The sequence below is a fragment of the Leptodactylus fuscus genome, chromosome 4 (assembly GCF_031893055.1).
Source record: "Leptodactylus fuscus isolate aLepFus1 chromosome 4, aLepFus1.hap2, whole genome shotgun sequence".
Taxonomy (NCBI): Eukaryota; Metazoa; Chordata; class Amphibia; order Anura; family Leptodactylidae; genus Leptodactylus; species Leptodactylus fuscus.
Window position 1 is genome coordinate 21,604,718 of NC_134268.1, and position 19,421 is coordinate 21,624,138.

Below are 19,421 nucleotides of genomic sequence, written 5' to 3' on the forward strand. Positions count from 1 at the left end.
CAATATTACTTACAGTCTGTAACAGTCACAGTCAGCCATATTACAGTAAGAAAGAGAAAGAGAGTCAAGAGACGTAGTGAATAATTGTATTACTTATCCTGTACTGATCCTGAGTTACATCCCATATTATACCCCAAAGCTGCGCTCACTATTCTGCTGGTACAGTCACTGTGTACATACATTACATTACTTATCCTGTATTATACCCCAAAGCTGCGCTCACTATTCTGCTGGTGCAGTTACTGTGTACATACATTACATTACTTATCCTGTATTATACTCCAGAGCTGCACTCACTATTCTGCTGGTACAGTCACTGTGTACATACATTACATTACTTATCCTGTATTATACTCCAGAGCTGCGCTCACTATTCTGCTGGTACAGTCACCGTGTACATACATTACATTACTTATCCTGTATTATACTCCAGAGCTGCGCTCACTATTCTGCTGGTACAGTCACTGTGTACATACATTACATTACTTATCCTGTATTATACTCCAGAGCTGCACTCACTATTCTGCTGGTACAGTCACTGTGTACATACATTACATTACTTATCCTGTGTTATACTCCAGAGCTGCACTCACTATTCTGCTGGTACAGTCACTGTGTACATACATTACATTACTTATCCTGTATTATACTCCAGAGCTGCACTCACTATTCTGCTGGTACAGTCACTGTGTACATACATTACATTACTTATCCTGTATTATACTCCAGAGCTGCGCTCACTATTCTGCTGGTACAGTCACTGTGTACATACATTACATTACTTATCCTGTATTATACTCCAGAGCTGCGCTCACTATTCTGCTGGTACAGTCACTGTGTACATACATTACATTACTTATCCTGTATTATACTCCAGAGCTGCACTCACTATTCTGCTGGTACAGTCACTGTGTACATACATTACTTATCCTGTATTATATTCCAGAGCTGCACTCACTATTCTGCTGGTACAGTCACTGTGTACATACATTACATTACTTATCCTGTACTGATCCCGAGTTATATTCTGTATTATACTCCAGAGTTTGCATATTAGCAGTTTATTCTGTACACCCAGCTGCCTTATTGGAGCCCCATTTTCAGTGAAGGCCAGCAGAATTATGAATGCAGCTCTGGGCTACAATATAGGATAACTTGGAACCAGTACAAGACTAATATATTCACAAAGTTACAGAACTGTTTATGTAGCCGATCTATGTCTCCTATTACTGCTGAAACATGTCTGGTAATTGAATGAAATCATTTAAGGTTGAATCTACCCCCCCCCCCCCCCCCCCAAACAAACAAACAAACCAGATACGGCACCCAAACAGAAATGTGGGATTGCTGCAAAACTAGCCTTGCCGTTATATAAGTGTGATCTGATAGACACGGTCACTAGTCCACAAGAGTGTGTAAAAGTGATTCCCCTGTTGCATGAGGAAAAAGGCTCTCAGAGGCCACTTTTGGGTAGTGTACCTCTTGGTGAGATATCACTAACTGCTAGACAGGTCTCTACGAAGTACTAAAAGACATTCTGCCCAGTTGATGGACTTTGAAAGGAGGCGCATCATTGGACTGAGAGGATGGTGGTTTCGGCAAACTGCTCGCTACCAATTGGCTACATCAGGGGGGAAAAAGTGATCAAAAAATGAACAAAATAAAAATTAATGTGTCCAAGGGGTTGAAGTATTTTTTCTATGTTACTGTACACAGGTATATATTTTATATTTGCCCGGAGATATTCCATCGAGGTCTCCGGTATCATGGCGGACGGCGTTTACCTGAATTCATGAGTTTCCAGAGCTGGTCGACCAGAGCTTCGTTACATAGCGGAGACTCCACGTTCTTAGTGAATGGCGGATTCTTAGACAACATGTAAAGAATCTTGTGCCTGAAAAACAAATACAATTCATCAAGTCGGAGAAAGATCCTAATCCAGTAAGTAAAGAAAATATTTATAGTGGCGAACGCTGAATGACCGCATTGTTATAGGACTACAGTAATGGGAACAAAAGACCAAAAGGTCAATAAACAAAGGCAGCGCGCGGAGATACAGCCGCTACAGGCTCAGTATACGGCTCCGTACAAGAGCGCAGTCCTTCATCTGGTGCCCAAAGGACGACCGTGGTGGTGAATTAATGTATCTAGTCAATGGGGCCGGGGACAGGGGACGCTTACTGAAAAAGATCCATGATATAATAATAATTATATATATATATATATATATATATATATATATATATATATATATATATATATATTCGGTAAGGTATGGGCGCGCCATTGTCCTATTACAGAGCTCCAAATCCTCAGCTGTAATTCACAGGGAGTGACAAACACGCAACCCATCATGTAGACGCTCTGCAACAAATCAAGTGATCGTCCCATCCTACACGCACTCTCCATCAAATAACGCGTGTGCGTTCTCTAAGTCATACACTCTCCATCCCGTCATGTGCATGCTCCATCCATCTGGTCACGAACACGGTCTCTTTCCATCCAACCATGCACATACTCTCCTTGTAATCGTGCTCTCTCCACCAGATCACGCGCATGCTCTCCAACCCATTGTGCGTATGCTCTTCCCATCAATTCATGTCCACGCTCTCTCCTTCCAGTCATATGCTCTGGATCCAATCATGTGCACGCATTCTCCAACCCATCATGCAAACACACTCTACTTGTAATTGTGCGCTCTCTACCAAATCGGATTCCAGCTCTAACTCACTGTGCGTATTCTTTTCCCATCCAACTCATGCCCGTTCTCTCTCCATCAAGTCACACATTCTCCAACCCATGATGTGCATGCTACCTCCATCCATTCACTTACAAGCTCTTCATCCAATCATGCACATACAGTCGCCAACGCATCATGCGCACGTACTCACCAACCCATCATGCATTCGCCAACCCGTCATGCACACGCACCCGCACACCCGTCATGCACACGCACTCGCCAACCCGTCATGCACACGCACCCGCACACCCGTCATGCACACGCACTCGCCAACCCGTCATGCACACGCACCCGCCAACCCGTCATGCACATGCACTCGCCAACCCCTCATGCGCACGCACTCGCCAACCCGTCATGCACACGCACCCGCCAACCTGTCATGCACATGCACTCGCCAATCCCTCGTGTGCACGCATTCACCAACCCCTCGTGCGCGCGCACTTTCCAACCCATCATGCACACATACTGTACAAAACCCACACGCTCTCTACTCCATCATGCCCACACTCTCTCCTTCCAGTCCCACGCTCCCCATCTTATCCAGTGAACGCTCTCTCCGTCCTGTCACTTGCCTATATCTCCGGTATAACTCATGTCCAAGCTCTCTCCAGATATAACCATGCGCACACTTCTCTCGTCATCCCATCATGTGCATGCTCTCCATTACCTTTAACATTATACAAAATAACATCTGGAACAACAACGGTTAAGCAACCAAGGACTCCATTGCACAATGCCGATAAACAGAGGACATGTGCACTAGATCTGAAGACACTTTGGAATCCGTCTGAAAGCTAAGTGTGTGAAGTCATGATATACATGAAGGCTCATTAATCCTAGCAATGTCCTGAGTGCCTGTTATGGTGATCATTGCCATCGCTATAAACAAGGACAACATACACTCCGCTCACTGCGTTGCCATGCTGCCAGCACGCTACATTATCGGATGGATGGCGGTCCGTAACATGATGGAGATGAACAGATTTGTTCAGTCATTGACACGTGATGTAACCAACCTGACAGATCGACAGAGACTAGAAAGACTCCAGATACTGACAAAAAAATCATATAAAAGGAGAAATAAAATTCTTCAAACTGATGGTCTATTCATAGGATTGGTTATCAGCGTGACATTGGTGTGGTCTGACCGCCAGCACCCCGACAGCCAGCTCTTATGTGTAAGTGTATGGAGACTGAAGTCTATTGCCGCTCCTAGTGTGGCACAACTACTACACAGTGTCCAGAGCTGTCTGCACACTGTATAGATATCACAGGTCATCAATATGGAGACAGGGCTGTGGAGTCCGAGTCAAAACCAGCTTTAGGTCGGGTCGGAGAAAAGTAATGGACTCCAACTCCGGCTTCAAAATAAAAGGATTAAGTCAAGCACTAGATATTAGAGGAACTGTCTGCTTCTGACTATGGCGGGCCGCAACTTATGAAGGATCACTCCACTCCCCATTAGAGATGAGCGAACACCCAAATGTTCAAAGTTCGATTCGAACAGCCGCTCACTGTTCGAGTGTTCGAACGGGTTTCGAACCCCATTATAGTCTATGGGGAACATATACTCGTTAAGGGGGAAACCCAAATCCGTGTCTGGAGGGTCACCAAGTCCACTATGACACCCCAGGAAATGATACCAACACCTCTGGAATACAACTGGGACAGCAGGGGAAGCATGGCTGGGGGCATACAAGTCACTTTATTACATGGAAATCCCTGTCAGCTTGCGATTTTCGCAAGCTAACTTTTTCCCATAGGAATGCATTGGCCAGCATTGATTGGCCAGTCTCCAGAATTCGGCCAATCAGCGCTGGCTCTGCCGGAGGAGACGGAGTCTAAGATCGCTCCACACCAGTCTCCATTCAGGTCCGACCTTAGACTCCGCCTCCTCCAGCAAAGCCAGCGCTGATTGGCTGGAGACTGGCCAATGCATTCCTATGGGTATGCGGTGATGCAGTCGAGCTGAGCGAGTGCACACACTCACCACTGCTGTGCAGAGACTCAGCAGTGTTGAGCCAGTTCTGCTCAACTACACCGTGTGCCGGTCGGCTCTGCTGTGCGAGCTCGGCACACACTCAGCTCTGCATCACCGCTGGCATTGGCCAGCGTTGATTGGCCAGTATACAGAATCAGTATACAGAATCAGCAGAGCTGAGTGTGTGCTGAGCTCGCACAGCAGAGCCGACCGGCACACGGTGTAGTTGAGCAGAACTGGCTCAACACTGCTGAGTCTCTGCACGTCTTCTGTATCTCATTCGGCCAATCAGCGCTGTCCAATGCATTCCTATGGGAAAAAGTTTATCTCACAAAAATCACAATTACACACCCGATAGAGCCCCAAAAAGGTATTTTTAATAACATTCCCACATAAATAAAGGTTCTCCCTAGCTATCCCTGCCTGTACAGCTATCCCTGTCTCTTAGTCACAAAGTTCACATTCTCATATGACCCGGATCTGAAATCCACTATTCGTCTAAAATGGGGGTCACCTGATTTCGGCAGCCAATGACTTTTTCCGATTTTTTTCAATGCCCCCGTTGTTGTAGCTCCTGTCCCACCTCCCCTGCGCTGTTATTGGTGCAAAAAAAGCGCCAGGGAAGGTGGGAGGGAAATCGAATTTTTTTGGAGTTTGCCACGTGGTGTCCGTATGGAATCGAACATCTCGAATAGCCTGATATCCGATCGAACATGTGTTCGATAGAACACTGTTCGCTCATCTCTACTCCCCATATATGCCAGAATGCCACTCATGGAGGCCTTCATGCACTTTCACAACAAATAGTAATGTCTGGGCCAAAAAAACCAAAAAAAACAAAACCCAAAATAATGTTGAAGTAACCTGGATTAACATATAGGCTACGTTTTATCCCGGTAAATGACATGGCCTCACGACTGTTATGAATTTATGTTCACATACTATATTACACTGCTCCTGCAGCAGATTATCTCAGGTCCCAGGTCTGTTATCTCTCTATGTAAACACTCAGATAACCCTCAGTCCATTCTGTACAGGCATCTGCATATTATCTGATCTGCTCCGGGCAGTGCTGACACACTGGATGGGAAAACACCTTTAATCCAAACTGGCAGTTTGCTTATATTAAATATGCCTGGAAAAAGAAAATCTAATTTGTCGCTAAATTCTAAAACAACGAGAGCTATGAAGGAAGACAGAAGTCACAGCGTTCTCCTCAAGTGGAGCTCAGGGGGATCATCAACGCCAACAACACATGCATTATATGGCGTTCCAGCGAGCTGCTGAGATGTCAGAACAATCACAGGCACGGTGCAAGGAACAAGTTCAGCAGCAGGACAGCTTGAGAGCTGCCGAAACGCCGGAGCAGGTGGATCATCGACGGCAGCAATTTGCTGAAAATAGGCCGATCATTGACGCCAACAACACGCAGACGAAGTCGCGGGCAGAGGCTACTAATTTATAGTCACATAGCTTGACAAAAACATTAAAAATGTCCAAACTTGAGATACCAGTAAATATTGGAGGGTTATTTTGGTCCATTCTTCGTTGTAACATTGAAATGGATCTTTCCATTGGCGAAGAGCAATAGATTCCAAGGGGCAGGCAGTCCGTCCATAGCTGCTGGCCAATGTCGGCCCCTCCATCTCCCCTCCAGCTCTCCCCACAAAGGGGCCTCTTACAATTTACGAGCGCCTTCACATCAGCGCTGCCTGTCTGACACAGAAAAGGCAGAGTCATGATATTTGGGCTTAGCTGCTCTCCGTGGTGGTGACCGCAAGCCAGAAAGAATAAGTTATCAGAAACACACGCACCGGGGACAAATAAACCACGAGAACACACACAATGTCCGCTGGCGGCTGTCAGACCTAAACACACATCTGGCTTACAACATCAAGGCTTTGTATATAGAGAAGCCCAAAATGTGTTTACACCTCATGTAATAAGTCCCTTCTGCCCCCCAGAAGAGGCTCCACATCGCCCCCATTAGTGCTAATCTGTCAACGCAAAGCAACTTGAATCAATTATAGAGGTAGCGGAGTAACCCTGACCGCGAAAAACTTGGTGTAGGAAATGTATGGAAACATGGGAGACAGATGTCTCATGGTTTATTAACAGGACCATAGCCAGCAGTTAGTGCCTAGTGTGAACTGAATTAATGAATAACATGCATGTGGTAAGCTCCCCCTAGTGGTGGCCGCCGGCAAGGAGAATCTTATCACTTACAGAGAACCTGTTATATCCCAAAAACATAACAATGACAGCCTGACTGTATCCCTTGTGGTCTCCCTGATTGTCCCTACTTACGGCCCGTCGCCCCCACCATGACGTCACACTGTTGGAGCCGCCGATACCGTCTACAGTCATAAGACAGTGTCAAAGAGGTTCACACCCACCCCGTAAACAATGGGGATGGTGTAAACAACCCAGATGTCAGTTTTTCAATAATTTGTGACCTCTACTGACTGATGTTTGAAGAGACTGCAGGATTCGAGTGATCGCCGAGTACCAAGCACAGCGCCATACATTGTGTAGTGGCTGTGCTTGGTATTGCGGGTCAGGTCTACCCAATGGAATCGGACTGAGCTGCAAACAGACCATGCAATGCTTTGAGCAACTGATCTGCGGAGATCCAGGGAATCAAACCCCCTCACTGATCCAAGGACAGACCATCAATGTCTGACTCTCTGGCCACCCCTTTATATGGCCGACATGTAACACTAGTACATATGGCTGCCTGCTGCAACTGAGGAAATATTGGATCAGTCCACCCAGGGCTGACCCATAAATATAATGTTATATATGTGACATAAAGGAACCATACAGGCCAACACAGAAGTGTCCACAGCACTCTCCCCAGGGCCTGGTTAACCACACACGTCCATCAGTCACGCTCTTTACAAGGCGGCTACAGTTCCCTGGAGAGAAGCGGACGACTGTCCGGCCGGCATTAATAGATTATATGGATTATATCATTACACAAACTTGGCAGGGATAGAAAACTCAGCCTTATGTTACCGGTCGGCCTACCCAACGTATCCCTGCGAAACGTATTAGTCTCTAGACCAACGCACTACCACCCTCTAGTGGAAGGTAACATAATAGTAAGGCTACAAAGAGGGCTTCATGACATGACACGGTTAGTAAAGACTTGTATTTTCCCTGAAATAACAGCATGGTGTCCCTCTGTTATTCCTCTAGGAAATGTATGAATACATTAAGAGAGTTTTCCAGGCTTAGGGTAGGCAGCAGAGTCTGACACTAAGATGTAGAAGCAGCTACAGGGTTTTGCTTTGAAGACTATGACCACTAATATGAGATGAGCAGGGCTCTGACTCTCAGCACCTCCGCTGATCAGCTGTTTGCTGGAGTTGCAGAGTCCCGGGCCAACTCGAAAAGATCCTGCAAACTCATAAAAGCATATTGCTCAACCATTACCTTGCACAACTTACCTTATATAGGGCATGGGGTCATTCTGGGCCATTTTTAACAACCACTGTAAATCATCCGAGCTTCGGTCCACTGTGGAGACAACACGGAGATGACATATAAGCCTCAGTGGTAGCACATGACACATACATTCTTATATTAGGTTTGCTTTACACTGCCCCCTACAGCTCCCTTATTGCCACATCCTGAACTGGACACTTGCTGTGGCCCTATGAAAGTGATGACGCCGGGCTGTAAGGACGACCCCACTGACACTACAGTCACATCAATCGCCAAATCTAATGGCAGGATATCTGCAATGGGAGAATCTACAAATAAAAGGTCAAACAGATTTTAGCTTGTGGTACAGAACATGCAACATGGAAGATCTTCTATAGGGGATGTCATGGGGTCTAAGAAATCAAAGGGAACCTGTTCCCAAACCTGACATTAAGAAACAGTTCTGGGAGTGTAATTTCTTAACATTCTGTGTTTTCCCGTTCCTCTGTTATTCCTCATGGAAATGTATAAATAAACTGACAAATGGGCGCTGACAACCCCTCCGTTATAAGAGTGTGTCTGTATAGTCTGTGATTGTCAGCACAGGATGGACATTACCAGGGTGTGCAGGAGTATACCCATAACACGCGATGGTTAATTGATTTATTTCTAGGAGGAATAACAGAGGAACAGAAGATAAAATAATATACAGCCCAGAATTGTTCTCTCATACTACTGGGTTTCTCCGAAAGAAGGGCTAGGACTTATTTTTGGGTAGGTTTTAATTTTTTCCACGAACAACAATCACAGATTTCTTCACTTTTTACTTCAATTTTTAACAGAAGACAAAACAGCCGAAAAAAACGGCAGTTTATTTTTTAGCCACTATGGCGTTTACTGTACGGGAAAAATATCTTAACTATATATATAGGTTTTAGAGGAGGAAAATAGGGAAAAAAATTTTTGAAGCAAAAACTGGTAAAATATTTAATATATGGGAGTTGTAGTTTTGCAACAGCTGCAAGGCCACATTGACAGGTGACCCTGCAGCTGTACGGGGATGCATAGAGTGTTTTTTTTTGCGGGGCCAGATGTACTTTTTAGTTATACCATTTTGGGGAATGTCTATTTCTTAGATCACCTTGTATTGAAAAAAAAAACAGGAGGTGATTTAGAACTTTTATTTATTTCATATTTTTAAAGCTTTTTTTTTTTTTTTTTTACTATTTTATTCCCCCCCGGGGGCTTGAACCTGCGGTCACTTGATTGCAAGTCCCATAGACGGCAATACAACTGTATTGCCGTCTATGGGACATTCTGTCTATTAGTATTACGGCTGGTCATAGACCCAGCCGCAATACTAATATAGCCGTGACAGGCCTGGGAGCCTCATTAGGCTCCCGGCTGTCACCCGAACAGGTCGGCTCCTGCGATATCGCCGCGCAGGAGCCGGCCTGCAACTTCACAGGTATGGGGTCGGTGAGGACCGGCCCCAGGGGAGAAGGGGCCACCGATACTGACCCGGCATCCGCTGTACTAGAGAGGCGGATGCCGGCGAGGGATAGACGCCAGCACAGGTGCCGGGGCCTGAGACATCGCTGCGCTCCTCTGCCCTGCATGAAGCCAGCGGCGGGGGGACGGAGGAGCGGAATAGCATCACCCCTGCCGCTGCTGGCTTCATGCAGGGCAGAGGAACGCAGCGATGTCTCAGGCCCCGGCACCTGTGCTGGCGTCTATCCCTCGCCGGCATCCGCCTCTCTAGTACAGCGGATGCCAGGCGCCACATTCGGACTATAAGACGCACCCTTCTTTTCCCCCCAAATTTTGGGGAAAAAAAGTGCGTCTTATAGTCCGAAAAATACGATATATATATATATATATATATATATATATATATATATATATATCCTCCAATCGCCTCATAAACTAAACTAAAACACAACTGTACATTACAGCAGAGCCCCATAACAGTAGCTATGGTGGTGGGGACTGGCCCTGGGGCAGTTGTAACACTCTGGTAAAGGGTGTCAAAACTCCTCAATGCCCGCGATCAGAGTGTGGTCTGATTGCAGGCATTAGCTCCGGGTCTCTGCTGTACATTACAGTGGAGACCCTTTACGGTAGCTATGGTGCCACTATGCAGCAGAGGATTCGTTATCTTTAAGGACATGGCATCCATCTTAATTACATGGAAGAGGTTGGAATGGGGTTAAACCAAACTCCAGGAAGGGCTTATTTTTTGAGTATTATTATATATTTATAGAGCTGATATTTTAAGCCTACTCCATGACACCTGGAAAATCTAGCTAGAGCTTATTTTTAGGTTAGGGTTTATTTCCTTTAAGGAGTCTGGGCAGCTAAATAGACATGTACAGGACCTGTCTTGGGTTTTGCCCCAGGCATGCATATGGAGTTATAGATTATTATGAGTTGCGTGCATGAGGCCTAACATATTCATGACCTATCCTTAGAACCCAGCACCCCTATGATTGGCTATTTGGAAAGCCCTGCATCATTAGGATGAACACTGTGACCCCTTCCTACTTATCATACCCCACTCCATACATTGTATAGTGGCTGTGCTTGGATTGGTCATCTCTTGGGTATGGGGTCATTACATTTTAATGGGTTTCTGTACCAGCCATCAAAAAAAAAACAAAAAAACAGCCAGAACACTGACTATATACACGGTCATGTCCGTGTAGCCTTATACTGTCTTACAAATACAAGGGAGCCGTCTACTTGGGGAATAGACTGCAGAAAATAATGGCACGGTGTAAAATACTTTGCCATTCATTTTTCACCTTACTGTGTTGTAGGATTTGTGCTGCAGCTGGAAAATGTGACACAGAAGAGAGGTGACCTCTGAGACCCCCCCATGGATCTGGACTGTTTTTCCCTTACACAGCAGCGCCCCGACCACCCACGGTGCAGAGCGAAGGGGAGTAGCAGAGGCAGCAGAACTACATGAGCGCTGCGGCCTCCTTACTCTAGAGTTAATGGGGATCCCAGAGGTCAGACCGTAAAAAGTGATTGCCTATGGGATATCCTATGAGGTACTGTCAAAAAATGGGAACAAGTATATCATGTATACTTCATGTGCAGCTAAACACTGGTGTCATAGGTAATGTTGGGAGCTCATTGAAGGAACGTCCAAGGCATTTCAGCAGGACTCCCACACACCCTCTAAGCTGCACAACACCTCTAGAAGTGATGAACAGCCCGACAGGCCTGGCAGCAAGAGGGGACACAACGTGCTAAAATGAGTGCTGCGACACAAATGCCAAGGTGCTGATGTGACAAAAAACACACCATGGGACAGACATACTGCAAATCTTACGGCTCCCTCTGCAGCACTCTGCTTCATGCAGGTCATGTAATATTAGAGTAACCACCCGCTTAGGTCTAAACGGATCCTTATCATTAAAATGTGTTTTTTTTTCTGACTAATATGTAGGAATAGACTTAAGAAAGGCTATTCGTCTCCTACCTTTAGAAGTCTTCTCCACGCCGCCGTTCAGTATATAATCCGATTTTCTTTGGTATTCTTTCGCAACACTGGGGGCGTCCCCAATGCTGCGAGAGAACTCTCCAGCGATGCCTCCATCTTCTTCTGGAACGGCCTCTCCCTGTGTCTTCCTCCAGAGCTGGGGTCAAACGTCTACGAATGTGCAATCGGCTCTGCCATTGGGCTTCAGAAAGAACTGAGTGCACATGCGCACGGCCATTTTTTTGTGGCCGCTTACGGGCATGCTGTTTGAGCGCTGAGGACCGCCCCCAGTGCTGCGAGAGAACTCATTTGCATACAGAAGAAAACCCGGATTTTTACTGAACGGCAGCCTGGAGAAGACATCTAAAAGGTAGCAGAAGAATGTCCTTTCTTAAGGCTATTCCTATGTGGTAGGCAGAAAAAAAAAAACATTTTAGTGATAGGATCCCTTTAAGTATGACGAGGTCGTAAAGCGACACCTACATTGGACCCTCCATCCAGAGAAGATCCAGACTTACCCTTTGTGTAGTCGACGACAGCTTCTAAGGCGGCCACCCTGACATCTACAAAGTGTCCGGACTCTGCGTATGACTTGAAGAGACAAGGATCGCTTGGGACGTGACCATTCTTTTGAAGCACACGGATGGCTCTCAAACAGCTAACAACCCAAAAAATAATAATAATTTGTTTGCAAGGCATAATAAATTCCCCCATTATCTATAGTAAAATCCAGCCTATGAATACAAACATTCTGCATTTACACTTCGAAAAAGGATGTCTCTATCCCCAGATGGTTCAGGAATAAAGTTAAAACAGAGCCACCTGTTGCCTCAATTTAACAGCCTCTCTGTGTCCCCTGCAGTAAATACACTGAGGTGGACGCACATGCTCAGTCTTGCTTCTCTCTTCCCTCGGTCAGAGGTAATGTGCCAGCGGTCTCAGCTGTAATTTCAGAGGCGACAAGTTCACCGGAGATCCCTGTACTGAGATAAGCAAGACTGAGCATGTGCGTCCACTAAAACCCATTTGTTAAGGTGGGCACAGTAAAAGGCTGTGCATAGAAACAGCAGGTGGCGCCATACTAACAGTATCCCTGCAATAACACCATGAAAACACAAACTGGTTCTATTTAAGGACTGGATTTACCTCTAGACATATTGCCCTTGGCACAAACCCTTTAGAGAATTTCAGGTCACTGCCATAGATGTGTAAGGACTACGTGACCCTATAAACCCCACCTGACTGTTATGGTATGTCTGTAGCTGGGCAAGAGTTTCTCCATATTGAGGAAGCGTGTGATCTCCTCCAGTATGAGGCGCACGTCGGCGTTTAGGTTGTCCAGGGTGCGGCATTCATTGTTCACGCTGACGGCAGGGGTTACCGAATTGGCGAGGGCGTCGATGAGCTCAGCCCGGTAGTAGTTATCTGAAAACTGAAAGAGGAAAGGACAGTAAGTCACGGCTTATCTTCATATTTGTAGTTTTTCATTTCCTTATGGATAAATTATCAACATTTTCAAGTTTTATCTAATTTTATATTGTGATGGTTTTGGTGACCCAGGAGAAGATTTCCTAACTATAAGAGGTAGGAGCTGTAATGGTAATGTAACTAGCTACGTTTGGATAGGTCATCAATATCTGAACCATGAGGTCAAACACCTGGGACCCCTACAGATCAGATGTTTGAAGAGAACACAGTGTTCTGGCGAGTGCTGCGGCCTCTTTACGGAATACCAAGCTCAGTGGCGTACATAGCATTACTGCAGATCAGCCCATTTACTTGAATGGGACTGAACTGCAAATTGATGACATAGTGAATGAATTCAGGATAGTTTATCAATATCTGATCGGTGGTGGTTTAATACCCCAGACCCCTATAGATCATTTGCTCAAAGCCGCAGGGGCAGTCTACGCTTCCACTTTTACAGTTCACTGATGTTAAAGGGATTCTATCATTAAAATCACATTTTTTCTCGATCACAGGTAGGAATAGCCTTAAGAAAGGCTATTCTTCTCCTACCTTTAGAGGTCTTCTCCGTGCCGCCATTCGGTAGAAATCCCGGTTTTCGTTGGTATGCAAATGAGTTCTCTCGCAGCACTGGGGGCGGTCCCCAGCACTCAGACAGCACTGGGGGCGTCTCCAATGATGCCAGAGAACTCTTCAGCGCCGCCTTCATCTTCTTCAGGAACAGCCTTTCTGCGTGTCTTCTTCCAGAGCTGGGTTCAAACTTCTACGTGTGCGCAGTCGGCTCTGCCGTTGGGCAGAGCCGACTGAGCATACCTGCCTGGTGTAAGCGGCCATTTTCTTGTGGCCACTTACACACTAAGTTGGGGTAAGCGGCCACAAAAAAAATTGGCTGCACACAGGTGCAGTCAGCTCTGCCCAAGTCCTGATGGCAGAGCTGACCACGCATGGATAGAAGTTTGAACTCCGCTCCGGAAGAAGACGTGCACAGAGGATGTTCCTGAAGAAGATGGAGGCGGCGCTGGAGAGTTCTCTCGCAGCATTGAGGACACCCCCAGTTCTGTTTGAGCGCTGGGGCCCGCCCCCAGTGCTGCGAGAGAACTCATTTGCATACGGACGAAAACCGGGATTTCTATCGAACGGCGGCCTGGAGAAGACATCTAAAGGCCGGAGAAGAATAGCCTTTCTTAAGGCTAATCCCACGTGCGATCAAGAAAAAAAAACTTGATTTTAATAATAGAATCCCTTTAACATCAGTGACCTGTAAGCGGAAGCGTAGACTGCCCCTGCGGCTTTGAGCAGCTGATCTATAGGGATCTGTGGTGTTAGACCACCACCAATCAGATATTGATGAACTATCCTAAGGACAGGTCATGAATATTTCACTTGGAGAAGCCTCTTCATCACAACATAAAAGTAAAACGTGTCTTTCATTTCAGGTCTTGGCTCTGACAACTATAAACAGTCAAAAAATGAGCTACACGTCTGATCTGTAACGCAAATTGACCGTAATAATAATTTTGACATTATGACTCCATCTGTGCAAAAAGAAGAAAACTTAACATAAACGTATGAAGAAAAAAAAAATCCCATCTATCCATGCAAAACTAATTAGAATAATTTCCTGGCGTCCGTCCAGGTAAACAAATGAGCTCAAATCCCTTCCAGCAAAGATGATTCAGGCAGTGGGAAGTAGATCAGATACAAGGCGCTGGCTATAGTGGGCCGCAGATCTGTCTCTATACATATTGCTCTTGGGAAAGCTCCCGTGCAAACAGGCGAGGACACGGAGTGAGATGGGTGATAGAAAGTATCACTGATGTACGTGACAAGTCACTGCTGACAATGGTGGGGCAGCGGCAGGGTGCTCGGCACTGTGACACACTGCGACATGAAACGTAGGACAGGACTCTATGGGGACTAGTAAATGTGCAGCATTATGGGACGCAATATTTGGCAGTGGAGGTGGTAGGTGAAATGCAGCGATCACAAGGAATCCAACAGCGCTGGGGGGGGGTCTTGTCGTGCACCTTGTTTTCCATAGTTTCCTAAATGAGGTTCCATAAGAACCAGTCATTTTAGCACCTGGTTGGGCCACTTGTAAAAGTTCCATAAGTGCCCCCTCTGCCCCTCCAACAATTATAGGACCCATGCACACAACCGTAGTTGTTGTCAGTATATTGCAGATAGTATACAGACCCATTAGTTTCTATAGCCCCATAGACATGACTGTAGTGTTACTAATGAGTGCCCGAACCCACAGATATTATCCGAAAACATACGCAAAATAAATGGAGCAGGTCCAATTCTTGTGCGTATTTGCAGCAAAGACTCACAGATACAAGTGTAGGGGATCATACAAAGTCTTTTTTGCAGAGCTGTTATTGTGGATTACATACTGGTGCAACGCAGACATTTTTTTTTTTTCTTGCAAATTGTGGATACTAAAAATCACCACACTCCTGCCTATAGCCTTAGGGGGCATTCACACCGCCGCTGCTGTCTGCTCCGGGGTGTTTGCTGTAAACCCCGGGAAATCCGGACAGTAGACGGCTTGTGAGTGGTTGGCTTTTTTTCCGCGGACACAAAGTCCTCCATGTAGGAAAAAAAATGGCGGAGAGGCTGAAAAAGCGTACGGGTGGGTACGGGTGGTCACCTTTGAAACCCCGTTCAAAATGAATGGGTTTTAAAGCCGACCGCTCGCAAGTCGGTAGAAATCTGGCGTTTTTAGGATGCCGGGCGGGGTGGGGGGCATCTACTACTGTAGGACCCACAGAAGGTGCGCTATTTGCTCAGACAGGATCTCAACAGAAGTTCTATTCCTAGATATGGACTGGCAACAATATGTCATCGGGCGCTCGTGATCATACTAAATTAAGCTAGAACCAAGAACGTGATCACTTCTCACGATAAACTTACCTTGTTTTTCCTGTTGTCATTGTATTTAATAAGGTCTAAGATAAATGACAGGACTTCTTTGGGACACAAGTTATGGACGTCTCTCAGCTGAGCCATCGCGACTGGCATGGTCTGCAAAACAGCAAAGATCAATTTTACAGACAGAGAGAACAATATGTGCGAGGTATTTAGGGGTTCAATATCCCAGCAGTGACTGGCATAGACTTTGTACATCAGTGGCGGTGGAATATTGCGACATCACAGAGGTTTTGGAGTAAGGGAGCCTGTGTAGGCATCGGAACTCCAATGAAGGCCAAGGGATGGTGATTCTACCCAAAACACTGACGCCCATGCGCCGCAGGTAAAATGATACCTCAGTTAGGATTGACTAAGGCATCAGAAGGGTTAATGCTGGCAGTCAATAGTAGATAATACACCAGTAGACACAGGAATACCTAATGTGTATGTGTTTCACAGTCATTTTCTACTTCTATATGTATTCTAGGGAAAGGAGCGATTTAGAACTTTTATTTTTTTTATACGTTGCTATTGTGGCTGGTCCTACACTCTCCCCCCCCCCCCCCCCCCAATTTTTTTGTTTGCTTGACTCGAGTATAAGCCGAGGTGGGCTTTTTCAGCACAAAAACTGTGCTGAGAAACTCGGCTTATACTCGAGTATATACGGTATATGTTTTATACAATTCCTGTTTGGCTGTGTTGTTTTCACTATCAAGGTTTACCACCATTTTTCTGGCTTACAGGATTTGACGAGTTCCCTCTGCCCTCCCCCCCTTCCCAACCATGTTTACCTTTATGGGGCTGTAAAGGGGGTTTTGTAGGGAGGGGTCTACCTCATGCAGGCGTCAGAAAACCGTACAGACCTCGTACTGCACACGGCTGACGTAGCCCCATCTTTGGATCACAATTTACATTTTCCCCCTATCAGTATGTCTTTGGAGTATGGGAGGAAATCCACGCAAACACGGGGAGAACATACAAACTCCTTGCAGATGCTTTGTCCTTGGAAGGATTCGAACCCAGGACTCCAGCGTTGCAAGCCTGCAGTGCTGCCCTTCTCCGATTCACTTGAAAACTACAAAGATATAAAGACAGAGCAGGACTGTCTCACCTTCTGCAAAAAGTAGCTCTGGAAATTCATGAAGCTATTGGTTTTCACAATGTTCGGACAGCTCTTGCAACAAAACATCCGTGTAAATAAGGACTTCATGGCTGGCGGTCCGGTCCATGTACTGACCATCGAGTTGGCAATCTGGGATGAGAGACACAGTATACAATGTAAGGTATAGAGGATGATATAGCATAGACTGAGTGCACATTATGGCACTGTTCACACCTTGGCCAGGCAGAAGCACGCGTTCATCCTGACTCGGTAGAAGCATTGCTCCTGCTCCAGGATGTCTGTCAGAGCAAGACGAGAGGCCGGGGTGGGGAAGTTTTCCAGAGCGAGAATGGACTCTTCTTGGGCGACCACATCTCTCTCGTAGCGGAGCTGGTACTGCCACATGAAATCGGCCTGCTCAAACTCCACCTTCCTCAGCAGCGACATGTCCGGATCGATCCGTATCCAGAGCAATGGGGAGTCCGCACTGCAACGAGAAATGATGTACATGCGTCTATGGGGGCGTCCGATGCAACGGATGAGGATAGGATCTGCTCTACGTTCATCGGAATGCAACGCCCCCTCAGAGGAGCCCCGGCCTGCACACTTAGGCTTAAGGGGTTGCTGTTTCTCCTTGTGGAGACGACCAATTGGAGTTGAGAATCTAAGGCCTAAGCAGTGGCGTAACTACCGGGGTAGCAGGGGTAGTAGCTGCCACAGGGCCCGGGAGATTAGTGGCCCAGCGACAGTCGCTACCTTTGCGTTTTTTTACTTCTCTTAATAGGCCGTTAGCGGCTGGAGTTACTCCAGCTGGTAACAGGCCCTATTTACTTATCGATCCTGGCAGTGACCAGGATCGGTAAGTGACGCCACGGGCCCCACAAACATCATCATTATACTTGGGGGTCTTTTCAGACCCCCAAGTATAATGATCGGAGGTCCAGTTAAGATAAGGGAACATAAAAACCACTGTTAATTACCTCTCTGGGCAGGTTCAGGCCTACTACTGTGATGCTCCCTGACGTCACATGACCTGGGCCTGCGTCCCGGGTCATGTGACATCCAGGACGTCAGTGAAGATGGCCGACACCACCGAGGACTGCAGCAGGGGTGAGGATAGGTAAGTAACATTGTTTTTTATGTTGGTACCTCCCTTCAGTCTCCGATTAATATAATCTGGGGTCTGAAAAGAGTATAATAATTGATCATGGGTGTCCACAGTGGGGCATAATACTGTGTGCAGGGGCCACTATGGGGGATAATACTGTGTACAAGGGCCACTATGGGGCATAACACTGTGTGCAGGGGCCACTATAGGGACATAATACTGTGTGCAGGGGCCACTATGGGGGATAATACTGTGTGCAGAGGCCACTATGGGTCATAATACTGTGTGCAGGGGCCACTATGGGGGATAATACTGTGTGCAGGGGCCACTATGGGGGATAATACTGTGTGCAGGGGCCACTATGGGGGATAATACTGTGTGCAGGGGCCACTATGGGGCATAATACTGTGTGCAGGGGCCACTATGGGACATAATACTGTGTGCAGGGGCCACTATGGGGGATAATACTGTGTGCAGGGGCCACTATGGGGGATAATACTGTGTGCAGGGGCCACTATGGGGGATAATACTGTGTGCAGGGGCCACTATGGGGCATAATACTGTGTGCAGGGGCCACTATGGGGCATAATACTGTGTGCAGGGGCCACTATGGGGGATAATACTGTGTGCAGGGGCCACTATGGGGGATAATACTGTGTGCAGGGGCCACTATGGGGGATAATACTGTGTGCAGGGGCCACTATGGGGGATAATACTGTGTGCAGGGGCCACTATGGGGGATAATACTGTGTGCAGGGGCCACTATGGGGGATAATACTGTGTGCAGGGGCCACTATGGGGGATAATACTGTGTGCAGGGGCCACTATGGGGGATAATACTGTGTGTAGGGGCCACTATGGGGGGATAATACTGTGTGTAGGGGCCACTATGGGGGATAATACTGTGTGCAGGGGCCACTATGGGGGATAATACTGTGTGCAGGAGCCACTATGGGGGATAATACTGTGTGCAGGGGCCACTATGGGGGATAATACTGTGTGCAGGGGCCACTATGGGGCATAATACTGTGTTCAGGGGCCACTATGGGATATAATACTGTGGGCAACTAAGGGGCATAATACTGTGTGCAGGGACCACTATGGGGCATAATGCTGTGTGCAGGGGCCTCTATGGGGCATAATACTGTGTTCAGGGGCCACTATGGGATATAATACTGTGTGCAGGGGCCA

General features: G+C 46.7%; 1 protein-coding gene across 2 annotated transcripts in view; it reads right to left on the reverse strand.

Moving 5' to 3' along the window:
- TAF2 (TATA-box binding protein associated factor 2) overlaps positions 1 to 19,421 on the reverse strand; it is a 62,661-nt gene that overhangs the window by 13,910 nt on the left and 29,330 nt on the right. For both annotated transcript variants that reach the window (XM_075270227.1, XM_075270226.1), the window contains exons 16-22: positions 17,357 to 17,609; positions 17,132 to 17,272; positions 16,024 to 16,134; positions 12,879 to 13,072; positions 12,159 to 12,298; positions 8,174 to 8,243; positions 1,785 to 1,894 (exon numbers count right to left, since the gene is read on the reverse strand). In XM_075270227.1, coding sequence (XP_075126328.1) covers positions 1,785 to 1,894; positions 8,174 to 8,243; positions 12,159 to 12,298; positions 12,879 to 13,072; positions 16,024 to 16,134; positions 17,132 to 17,272; positions 17,357 to 17,609 — 1,019 coding nt within the window. The remainder of the gene's footprint in view (positions 1 to 1,784; positions 1,895 to 8,173; positions 8,244 to 12,158; positions 12,299 to 12,878; positions 13,073 to 16,023; positions 16,135 to 17,131; positions 17,273 to 17,356; positions 17,610 to 19,421) is intronic.